The sequence below is a fragment of the Abramis brama genome (genome assembly GCF_963993115.1).
Source record: "Abramis brama genome assembly, chromosome: 13".
NCBI classification, from domain to species: domain Eukaryota; kingdom Metazoa; phylum Chordata; class Actinopteri; order Cypriniformes; family Leuciscidae; genus Abramis; species Abramis brama.
Genome location: NC_139975.1, coordinates 23146092 through 23158469, shown reverse-complemented (window position 1 = coordinate 23158469; position 12378 = coordinate 23146092). Strand labels below are relative to the sequence as shown.

Genomic DNA, 12378 nt, shown 5'->3' with positions numbered 1-12378 from the left:
TGCATGTAACTATGATTCCCTGAGGAGGGGAACGAGACACTGTGTCCCCTTGCCATGCTTCAGGGATTTCTGTGCATGTCTCCTTCAGACAAGAAGCCGATGTCATGCTCTACAGGTGCCCTTTTATACTCACAGTCGCACCAGTAGTACGTCATAGGCTGTCGCCGGCCAATGTCAAGTTCATTGTCGTGTTTCCACATACTCTTCAGACACTGATCATGCCTGGGGCATTCCCCAAAGTGTCCTCTAGGGACATGCGTTACATGCGTAACCTGAGACGTTTTTTTAAAAAGTACAAATATTCCATGTGGTTTTAATTAAAATGAGGTCATGCAAAATGCTTGTATCATACTTTGTTCATTACGAGTGAATCATTGAGTCAGTCATTCAACCAATTAGTTTTTTCTCATTAAAACCAATTTTTTCTCATTAAAACCAAAGATGTTCATTAGTGATTGTATATCAAGAGCAGGGACACGTTTGTGTGCATTTTGTTTTGTGATTTCAATGGAACGAACAGAGTCTATGCAACGGTTAGCAATAGAGCATCTTTCTGTGCACGAGCTACTGCCATTGATAACAGGCGGAAACCACGAGCACTCATGATTTAAAAAAACAACACATTTCAGCATCAGATCACCTCTTATTTAACAAACAAATTAAATGAATACTACACGGTAAATTAGTACCGTGAGATGTTTCAAAAAGTGGTGGGGACAATATCAACACTGGCAAAAAGTGGTGGGGACATGTCCTACCTGTCCCACATGCAAATTACACCTATGTATCCATGCTTTATAGTAGTGTTGCCGAACATATTTACGTAACTGCAAAATAATGATGTTACAAATTAAATTACAATGAAAAAATGCTTATCTGTAGTGCCTTTTTGCATTTTAACATTTTCAAAATCCTGATGAAAGAATAGACAGCTGCTGTCTTTGCCATCCTAACACCTGCTAATGTCATTGAGATGCTCCATGTCTTTGAGACATCCTTTCTCTCTGGCAGCCTTTGAGATGAGACCAATATAAAATATTTTTGACAGGAGACAAACTGGTCATAGAATCTAAAGGCATCATAAACTGCAGATGCGCTGCCATGCATAGTTCTCACGCCAAACTTTCAGAACACTCATATAAAAAAATACCTGTCAGCAGCTAATAAAACACTGGAATGTTAGTACATTTTCATCTGCGTTATACAATAAATCTGTAGGTTTCTCAGCACTGATATGTCAGTATTTTCAAAGTTAAAGATAGTTCACCCAAAAATAAACATTTTGACTTAATTTACTCACCCTCATTCCAATCCAAACCTATGACTTACTTTTTTTATCTGCAGAACACAGACGATAATAAATAAATATCTTTATTATCAAAACCAAAATAAATCTTCTTTCGCCTCCCACAAAAGAAAGAAAGTCATTCAGGTTGGAATAGCATGAGGGTGAGTAAATGATGACAGAATTTCCATTTTTAGGTGAATTATCCCTTTAAAGACATGCATAATAACATGATCTGTGGCAGAACAATGCTGCACACTGGTGGTAGCTTTGAGTTAAAGCACAAAGTAAACAATATATGATTTTTCCCCTCACTTCAATTTCACTTTAAAAAGAATATAACTATAAAAAGACTAAAAGCACAGAATAAAATATAAAGTCAGTGAAGCAATATAAAAGTAAAGCCAATTTAGGAGATTTCTCAACAAGACAAAAACAACAGTTTTCTTTAAAGACAGATTATATTTGTAGAAGAAAAAAAAATGTAGGATATAGCCTATTTCACACCAATATCTATGATCACAAACATACAATATGTTGTCATATAGTTGCATAGATATGAAAATACCTGGATTTGCATAGAGATATTTTAAGAACATAAAATACATCTGTAACAATTATGTAAAGACTCTGAGCTGATGCAGTAATTATAATGCCAAGTAATTAAGATGCACAGAAACTAAAAGAATCTAAAAGCATTAACTTAAAACCATTAGAAATGTTTCAATAAATAAAGTATCACCATAGACAATGCGTAAGCTTAGAACATAAATAGTTCCCAGTATGCATTAAAAGGTTCACAATCACAATTCAACAGTATTTCTATTTGTGCTAGAATTCGATCAATGACTCATTGCAAAGGCTCCAGCATTTAAGAAACATTTAACAACATACCCTGTTGTAATTCAGCCAACAGGAGGACACACTGTGTCAGTTCCCTGAGCTTAGTACACGGTATCATTGGATCATCCAGCTGTGTCTCCAGCTCCTTCAGACCTGTTCAACAGGTCAGACATGATGCCATTAAAACGCTCTACTCTCTACACAAAACAAAAGCTGAGTCAAAATCGAATTCCTGGCCAATATCTGGCCTCTTTAGCAAAGCCTTTAAAGAAAGAAAGGATGAACATTTTCAAAAGCTACTCTGTGGCTGCACAGTCACAGTGACAAGGCACATCAGCATCTGGTGCTTCTGTAATTGAGGTAAATAACTGGTGACTGGGTGAAAGAGTTCAACTTGCATTCACCCAGACAACTGCTCAGTATATATCAAAGCTTTATGGTCATTTAAACCTGCACAAGTACCCATAAAGCTGGGTAAATGTCACAAATGAGATTATATATACATCACACAATTCTGACTGCATGAGCAACAAAACTAGAGCTTGTCTAGCATAGACCATTTATATTCATGAAGAAAGATCGAGCCCTTACTGAACTAGCTACTTAAATTAAGCTAAATGTGCTATAAAATGTGTAAATACATAATTTTAAGATACAAAATGACCTACATTTAACAACGTTTGAACTACTAACCTTAAAGGCAAAACAGCACATCTTTTTTTTTTTTTCAATACCATTTTTGTTGAAAGATGTGAACAGATGATTGTCAATCCATTTTCAGAACCTTAAAGAAACACTAAAATGTATTACCTGAAATCTTTTAAATATTATTTAAAAATTAAGCATGTTGTTTTGGACCCTACTGACATTCACTGTTCACATTCACTCAATAAAATAATAATAATTATTATTATTCACTGTATGGTCAAAATCACTGTTCAAAATATCTTCTTTTATGTTCCACAGAAGATCACAACATGTGGGTGAGTAAATGATGACAGAATTGTCCTTTTTGGTTAACTATCCCTTAGTTAAATTCAACTATATAATTCTGAAATCATTTAAGGTTGGCCCACACTAAAATATTTTTAAAATCTCATCAGATTTTCAGAGACCACAAACATGGCAATAAAAAAACAAAAAAACAGATTTAACAGTTTTGTTCCTATAGTGTGTGGAGACACGCGATGTGACCAAGAAAGCACACCACATATTAACAGATTCCATTTACAAACCACCAGAGTCTCGACTGTGAACACAGGAAACCTCGCAAAATCTCTCACGGTCAAACGTGACTTTGGAATAAACAAACATTGCGGACGACAGGCAAGAAGAAATGGCAATAATAGTGTTTGGACTGCTTTTCGCAGAAAAAAAAAAGAATAAGGTTTGGATGAAGTCGTGTTATGCTTCCGTCTTCTATCAGCTCATTTTCTGATTTGGTATCGTTTAGTTCCACGTGACAATCTACAGAGTGTGTGCGCGTTTGTCCACAACAGGACTTTTGATCGTAAATATTCATCATGATGGATATTTACGACTTGAGATCAGTGCGGCCCCGATGTTCTTCTGAGCAGATTCATTCACTCTTAACACCTCACTCCACAGGAAAATCTGATAAGATAATCTGTAGAACTATCAAGATAATCAGGACTTTAACCTAGGATAGTCGGAAGGGGAGAATTGGGCCCAAAATCTGCCCGATTATCTTTTAGTGTGTGGGTGCCTTTACATATAAATCTCTATATTATGCCAAAACAGACAAATATTCAAAGACAACTTTGTTTACAAATCAATACATCACAAATTATTACACAACAGTGTCACAATCACCATTCTTTGACTTCGAGCTTTGGGCATAAGAGATGGCATCACCAACAGTGTGAAACTTTATTTCTTTGGTTCCTTTCTTTGGGTCATAGTAGCCTCCCCTTCGCAAAGAATCAATGACGGAGATGTTGCATTGCGCCAAAAATACATTGACTCCCAGCTCCTTGTAGTCCTTGCATACCTCTTTCAAAGCATTGACTCCAGCAGTGTCCAGAAACAGCACAGGACTGCAATCTATGACCAATGCGTGTAAACTGGTGTGCTGTAGCAGATACACATCGGTGGACACATCCATCTCTTGCTTCAGGTCTTCTCCACCTTGTTTCTGATTCCTCTGCTTCTCTAGTTTCCTACGCCTGGCCTTCTCTTTAAGTGGATCCAGTCCCACACTGCGGTACAGTGACTTCTTAAACAGAGTTTGGTTGGCGTAGTAGATGGGAGCCTCGTATCGGAAAACAGCCACTCCTGGTTGGGTCTGAAGGCCCTTGTAAAACCCAATGTCCTCAAAGACCTCACGATCCCCTGCTTGGCCCAGCTGATGGACTTGGGCAGACTGGGTTCGACCTAGCACACAGAATGCAGAGACCAGAACTCCAACTAGCAGGCCTAGCTCAGTGTTCACTAGGGCTGATGTGGACATGGTAACCAGCCAGATGATAGTGTCTACTCGATTGGCACGCCACATTTTGGGAATGTCCACAAACTTTCGCAGTGCCCCACGGAGGTTGACGACTATGATGACGGCCAGAACGCATCTGCAGAGTTAAAGAGGACAAAATTAGGAGAAGTATAGTGGAAATACACACAGTTTCAAGATAAAAATGTGACTGGGAGTGAAAACCTGAATACTTTCCAAGGACACTTGTGTGTCTGAAACAACCTCAAATGTTAAGGTCTCAAAATGATTTTGGGTCAATGAAAAAAAAAAAAAAAAAAAAAAAATTATATATATATATAAAAAATGGTCATGTGATGTGAACAACATGCAGAATTTTATATATATATATATATATATATATATATATATAAAATTCTGCATGTTGTTCACATCACATGACCATTTTTTAAAATATATTAATACTATTTTAACAAAACTGCTGCACTATTTTTTCATTTGGCTTGAGACTTTTTTATAATTATAGTATCAGCCAGAGAGCTCAATCACCCAGATTTTTTTTTTTTTTTTTTTTACTTTATGCCCCCTAAAAATGAATTTCCAAATCAGAAAGTAAAAGCATGTTCATCATACTGTAGGTGCAGGACATTAATTTTTTTGCTCACCAGCCACTGTGGCTAGTGCTTTTCCAAAGTTACTAGCCACATTTTCACTGGCCACAATTTTGACATCAATACCATGGGGAAAAACTGCCATATAGATTTTTTTTATATCATTTCATAATTTGGCAGCAGGTATATTAGGCTGCTGTCTAAGACCTGATGCATAGATCCTTTATACTGTTACACATGAGTTTTCCTTCTCATCTGTTTACATTCACTTAAAACATAACTGACTGTTTACGTGAATACTCAACCCAAGACCAGCATTTTGTCATTATTTTGTGTGTTTTTGACTGTTTAAGTGCAATAAGCAGTGAAAAAGAATTAAAAAACAACTAAATTTAGTACTGAGAGGCGGCTTTATTTGCGCGCACTTTGGGTGTGTGTGTAATGCCGCGTTCCAGGCAACCTGTAACCCGTGTTTTTCCAACCTTATACCCGTGAAAGTGCACTGGAACGGCAGTCAAACCCGCGACTTCCCACCCGTGAACTCGTACTAGATCGATGTACTCCCAGTTACGAGTTGGAAAAACACGGGTTACAGGTTGCCTGGAACGTGGCATAACTCACTGTCGGAGAGATAAGAGATAGAGAAAGTGCAGCTGGTATTGTGTATCTATTCTGCGCAAAGTTAATTTTGAAAGTGTTTCAGATATTTCAGTATCGATATGTATCGAAAAATCGATATTTTCGACAACACTACATTGCACTTAGTTTATCATTTCAGATGCCTTTTTAAAAGGACTACAATAAAAAAAAAAAAAAGAATATATTATATCTAATGTTACTGCTGAAGCCCACCCACATTTGGAGGGTTGGCGGGTGTTAATGTCAATTATTCAAATCACTGTATGTATAATTGCATTTTTATTTAATGTTTTTTAATAAATGATTAGATCCTGACTCTTCCTACACTGACAATTTATTTATTACGAAGTTCATATAAGAGAAACTGACATAATTTATACGTACTTCTGCAACGAGTAGAAGAGAGGTGCAATAACAAGCAGGACGAGCAGCAGCACTAGAGCGGTCACCAACCCCGAGACCTGAGTCTGGCAACCTGTGGACTCCTTCACAAGAGTTTTGGTCAAAGCAGCGCTGGTCGTGAAACAACGGAAAAAGGAAGGAATGATATTACAGAACCCAATGGCATACATCTCCTGGTTAGGGTCCACCATATAACCATGCTTCTTGGCAAACATCTCTGACAGAGACACAGTAATGGCGAAACCAACGATGGCAATCGAGAATGCATCAACAGCGATATTGGGTATAAGAGACCAGTTCGGAAGCTGTGGTGGCATGAAGCCCGTGGGAATGTTGCCAGCTACAGCCGAGTCATAAGTTTCCTTAAACTTTCCGAAGTGGGAAGCTAGAGTAGCAGCAATGACCACAAAGAGCTCAAAAGGAATGGGGGCCTTGAGCTTAGCCTTGAAGCGGTTGTTGAGCTCTTTCGTGGGTATAAGTACAAGCAAGCAGATCACGCTTGTTATGAGGTCACATATGTTGGTATGACCCAGATTCTTCAGAAGACAGATCCAGGTTTTTATGAGCGAACCCCAGCCTTGGACACGAGGAAGGTGAAGCCCCAGAAAGTACTTCATCTGGGATGTGAGGATGGTGAGAGAGGCACCAGTCGCGAAACCGCTCAACAGAGAGTCGGAGAGGAAGACTGAGACAAAGCCAACCTGTAAGAGACCCATTAACACCTGCAACCCAAGCAGAGCAAGACATTAATACAATTAGAGATTTCAAAAATTTTATAGAAGAAGCTTGACCTTGATAGATGGAATAACCTGGTAGACTCCTGCTGTGAAAGTTAGTGTTGCTCCCACCATGATTGCATAGCAGCTTCGGTCACAGATTAGACCAGTGCTGTTGTCCAAATTTCCCATGATGGTCTGATTGGTGTCCGATGTGTATCCTGCCAGAGTAAGTTCTCTGTCAACAACCTGTCCCACCAGAAGGCACAATACCCCAAACATCCCAACAGAGATGTGCCTGGAGGTTCCCAGCAGGGCGTAGATAATGCTGGCAAAGAAGGAAGTATAGAGCCCATAAATAGGGTCTTGTTCTGCCAGTAAAGAATAAGCGATGGACTGGGGAACCAACAGGATGGCGACGATGAGGCCAGACATGGCATCCCCAATGATCCAGTCTTTGAAGTGATATCGCGGCAGCCATTTTATGATTGGAATGGAGTCTACGAGCAGGGCTTTGACTCGAGCATGACTGCAGGAACACTTTTTTTCCACCTTCCTTTTCAACACCTCTTTCCATGGCACCTTCTCTTTTACACACTCTTCTAAAAAGAAAGGAACATCCAACCCCGTATTAGAATCATCCTCTGCTGAAACGCTATCACAGTCCTCTTCAACTGGCATAATGTCCAGAAACTCTTGCTGAAATAGGACACAAAAAGTACATTAATTAATAATATTATTCTGACTTGAAAAGAAATCAGTTTGTATTACATATATAAAAATATAAAGTATCTTAGTAACACTTTTTTTCACATTCATAAAGATAGAGAAAAGAGTGTAGTTTGGTCTTTGGAAATCTTAAGATCTTATGATTACTATTGACTTATTATAAGTCCCTATATTATCTTCTTTTTTCCCTTGAAACACAAAACACACATTTTAGCCTACATCTGTCAAAATTACAATGCACCACACTGGCATGAGGTAGATGTATGGACTTTTCTGACCCTTTTTTTTTTGAAGGAGGGTGGGGGAGCATTTGCTGGATAAATGTAAATAAATTACTCATTGCCTAAGAAAGAGATTAGAATAATTTAATCAATCAATGTCAGTACCAGCAGACTTTATTATAGAAACATTATTAACACATCTACTAACACCTTGACTCTCTCAATCCATAAAAAAAACAAATAAAAAAAACACGTCTTCATCAGAAAAAAACAAAAATGTATAAAGCATCTGGCACAGTCTTGCTACTTTTCCAACTAAAGGATTCAAAGTCTATTGAGATCTGCTGCACGTTTGTCCTTATCAGTGAGGCAACATCGGAACTCTAATTTTATCTGCCTGTGATTTGGGTCACGTTATGTCAGAATTCACACAGTAGTAACATATGAGGACCATAAAGGATTAATGATTATATAGAGCAGTAAAAACTGTACTTTTGGTGAATTGTGAACTACTTAGCAGTACATAAATGGCATAACATAGTACATAAACTGAGTACATTAACTACTCAGCTGGACTGTTTTCAAATATTGGTGTATAATATAGTGGTGTAAATTGAAGAAATGCATATCTTTGCATGCTCTCTATCACACTTATTATATTTGTCATAACTGCTTAACACCAAATAAATTTCCAATGGACTGCAGCTTGCATTCTTCATATGTCTTCTAATGCATACATGTGAAAAATGTCATAGATCACTGAGTGATAATAATAAATGTTTATTGAGCAGCAAATCAGCATATTAGACTCACTTCTGAAGGATCATGTGACACTGAAGTAATGATGCTGAAAATTCAGCTTTGTCATCACAGAAATAAAATACATTTTAAAATATATTACAATAGAAAAACAGTTATTTTAAATTGTAAATCTTTTCACAATATTACCGTTTTTACTGTGTTTTTAATCAAATAATTAAAGACTTAGTGCATTCTTACTGAGCACAACATATTGAACAGTAGTGTAAAGATATAATAAAAAATTTACAGAAGAAAAACACATTCCCAAAACGGTAAAGTTGTATTTTATTAAAGTATCTTGGTAACACTATACAATAAGGTTTCATTTGTTATCATTAGTTAACTACATTAGTTAACAAGCAATATATTCTTACAGCATTTTTTAACCTTTGTTAAGGTTAAATCTTGTAAGTGTTATTTACAATTATTTGGCTTTGTAGAAGTCACATATAGCCTATCCCCAAGTAAAGTGTATAAAGAAACAAGATCATCTTCATGACACTAACCGGATGTGCCACAGTATTTCCAATTAATACAAATCAGCCCGATCATTAAGTACTTCAAGTCCGGATCAGTAGTTGCTGTGGAGTTGCTGAAGAGGTTCTTAGACTAGAGGAGCAGATAAGAAGGCCTGAATGTCCTAAACCGCGAGTACAACCATGCTTGGAAAATGATGATGCCTCCCTCCAGCATTATAATCAACCTTCCCCAGCTGTTAGAATTACGTCTAATCAAACAGAGTTACACATTGAGAGGGTAGCAGAGGTGACCAAGAGGCTTTTTTTTTTTTACTCAACATCTTTGAGTCAGTTTTTCTTTCTTTCCTGACAATGTGTCTAGACTAACCAGGTGAAAATAAACAAGAGATGCTGGCATTGATCACAGTCACACATACACACACAATGAAAACTTTAACGCTTTCCCTGCCATTGACAAACATTCTGTAATTTATGACACAACGCTTCCCCGCCATTGACGGAATTTTCCAGCTTTTCGTGTATTCACTGTTATATGGTAGGGGGCGCCATTAAGCATCTTCTGAAAGAGTACTGAATCTCTGGATCAAAACACGTGCGAAAAAGAAGCAGAAACCATTGATAGAAGCATTGCTATAATTAAAATAAAACGATCAACAAACATTAAACAGCATAAATCAAAACTGCTTAATGTTACAGAATGAAATGTCGACCCAGGATGAGGTATAGGACTGTGAAGCTTTTGGGGTGTTGATGGAATCAATCAAACTTGTGTCTTTTGTTATTTTTGTACTTGGATTGAAAAGCAGGACCACCTGGAGCGAAGACCAACATCCAACTCAAAACATTTCATAGGAACCCTGCTGAGGTTAATCTGCACCAAAACCTCAGTGGGGATAGATATCGCTATCTACCAGACCTCACAAAAGAGTGCTGCAGTGATAGGCTAATGTATTTTTGTAGGCCAACCTAGAAGTTATCATCACCCCGGTTCCCTCAACAAAAACCCAATAGGATTTTTCTATTGGTTTTTGGATTATTGAAGAAAAAAAGCTGTGAAAAACAAGTGCCCTTTTGGTTGGTACTTTGTGGTCCAGTTGGCAGTAAAGTGCGTCACTGTACATGATAACGTTCAGTCTGGGGCCACACACACAGGTCATGGTCGTGCATAAAAAAGAAAAAAGAAAAAAAGAAAAAGACATGTAGATCATAAATCAGCCCATTACATGTAGGCAAATTGGCTCATTTGAAAGGATGTGAAACCTAAAAGTCAGATTGAGCGGTTGGCATCACCTTTTACATTACGAATTTACTTTTTTTGTACTTTTTAAATCACATAAACCAAGTGGCATGAATTAGTGAAAGCTTATTACTGATGACGGGTACACATAACCCATGATCTCATTAAAGATGCCGTGGAATTCAGATGATGTAGCCTTGAATGATCAAAGGAAGTTTAGTTTTATACTAGAAAAGCCACGTTGCAGAAACCGTATTTGTACTTTTTTACTGTAAACTTGTGACAAATTAAAAATCGCAATATATATAGTCTGAAATTCTGAATAACTGCATATAGCCTACTGGTGCCGTTTCTCTCGCTCATGATGCTAATCTCAACAAATGATACCAAACATTCATAAATAACAGTATGCACTCTGCATTGCCTACATATATTAATACAGCGCGACGATAAATATATAAATTCCAAGATCACATCAAGTTTCAGCAAACTTAAACTTCTCGTATAGCCTAATCGTCTAAAATGTATGAAATATCATGAAATATATTGATATATGAAAAATAAGTAGCCTATATGAAAGAAACGACGTAATATAACAGTGGTTTGTTTCATGCTCTGTGATCTAACTTCATGAATGGCACTATTGAAAACAAAACTGCAACGTGTACAACTGACTCACATTAAATCCGCTGACGGAAAAGCTGCACAGATTGTGTTGAAAACTCACCTCAGCCCGTCAGCACAACGAGATCGTTTCATTCACTCATGGTCATCCGAGAGACATTGAATCACTCAAGAGTTTTGTTTGACTAACATTACATGTACAGATAGATACTTGTTGTAGTTCAGGATCTATTCCGTGACTTATGAAGCCATCAGTTTGTAATATCACGTGGACAGCGAAAAGCCATTACCACTGGTCACGTGACTGCTAATTCCTGGCTGGATCTGAAACCTAAAACTGTCTTCTCAGTATTTATATATTTTTGGTAGGTCGACAGCACAACCTCAAAGTTTCTACAGATCCTGTGTCCGGGTTGCGCAAATACTACGGCGAAGGCTTGACTTATGAATATTAATTGTGTGCGCCCAGTAGGTCTAACTCATTGGCCACAAGCAGACATAACACTGTGCTGAAGGTTTGGCTCATGAATATTAATAGAACTAATCGACGTTACAAGAAGGCTTCCAATCAACGTCAGCGTTGTCTATTTAGTCATAAGTTAAACCCTCGCAATAGTAGCCTATATAATTCATACATATTTAATTTATTGTCATCCAGGTCTGAATTAGAAATTAATATGACATAATGCCAAACTGCTTTGATTTACCTTATTGTCAGTAGAGATGAATTAGGGTAATTAATGTCACATAATGGTATAAGGGGTCCTAGATGGTGTATATCTTAAATTTCATAACATTTCTAATTAATTCATTGTCACATTTCTAAGTTAATTATCTGGTAAGGATTTAGGATTAATGTTCTAATAAAAGTCACTACACTGTAAAAATAAATATAATCAATAAGTTATGACAACATTGTGTTGTCATATGTTGCTGTAACTCATCAAAATAATTTAAGCAATTTGTAACTTTTTTCATAAGTTATACAAGATTCATCTCAGTTGTCAGTAAGTCAGTTTAATGTAATTTAAGTTAAAATGACTTAAACATCCAAGTTGATTGTACTTGGATCTATAAAAAAACAAGGCAGCAATTTGGGTTAGCTGAGAATCTGGAAATGTTGAAAGCATTTGTTTTAACAATACTGTGTTTCCTTCAACTGACCAATTAAAAATCCTCTGATAAGTGAGGCCTTGTCAGAAGATTGACAAAATCAACCTTATGTCAACAAGACAAAACAAAGTTTGTGAAAGGGGGGGTGGACTACTCACATGCAGCTCAAGAAAGAGATTAGAATAAATCAATCCATCAATGTCAGGATCAGCAGACCTTATTATCACTATTA

At 37.1% G+C, this 12378-nt stretch overlaps 1 protein-coding gene across 1 annotated transcript; it reads right to left on the bottom strand.

Annotated features, from left to right (window-relative positions):
• Positions 1 to 1735: 1735 nt before the first annotated feature.
• slc26a2 (solute carrier family 26 member 2) lies at positions 1736 to 11464 on the bottom strand. The gene is made up of 4 exons (XM_084133297.1): positions 11137 to 11464; positions 7036 to 7641; positions 6209 to 6948; positions 1736 to 4713 (listed from the first exon to the last, which is right to left on the bottom strand). Exons 2-4 carry the CDS (start codon positions 7621 to 7623, stop codon positions 3939 to 3941), a joined length of 2103 nt encoding a protein of 700 aa, XP_083989423.1. The 5' UTR covers positions 7624 to 7641; positions 11137 to 11464; the 3' UTR covers positions 1736 to 3938.
• Between the last annotated feature and the right edge of the window lie 914 nt (positions 11465 to 12378).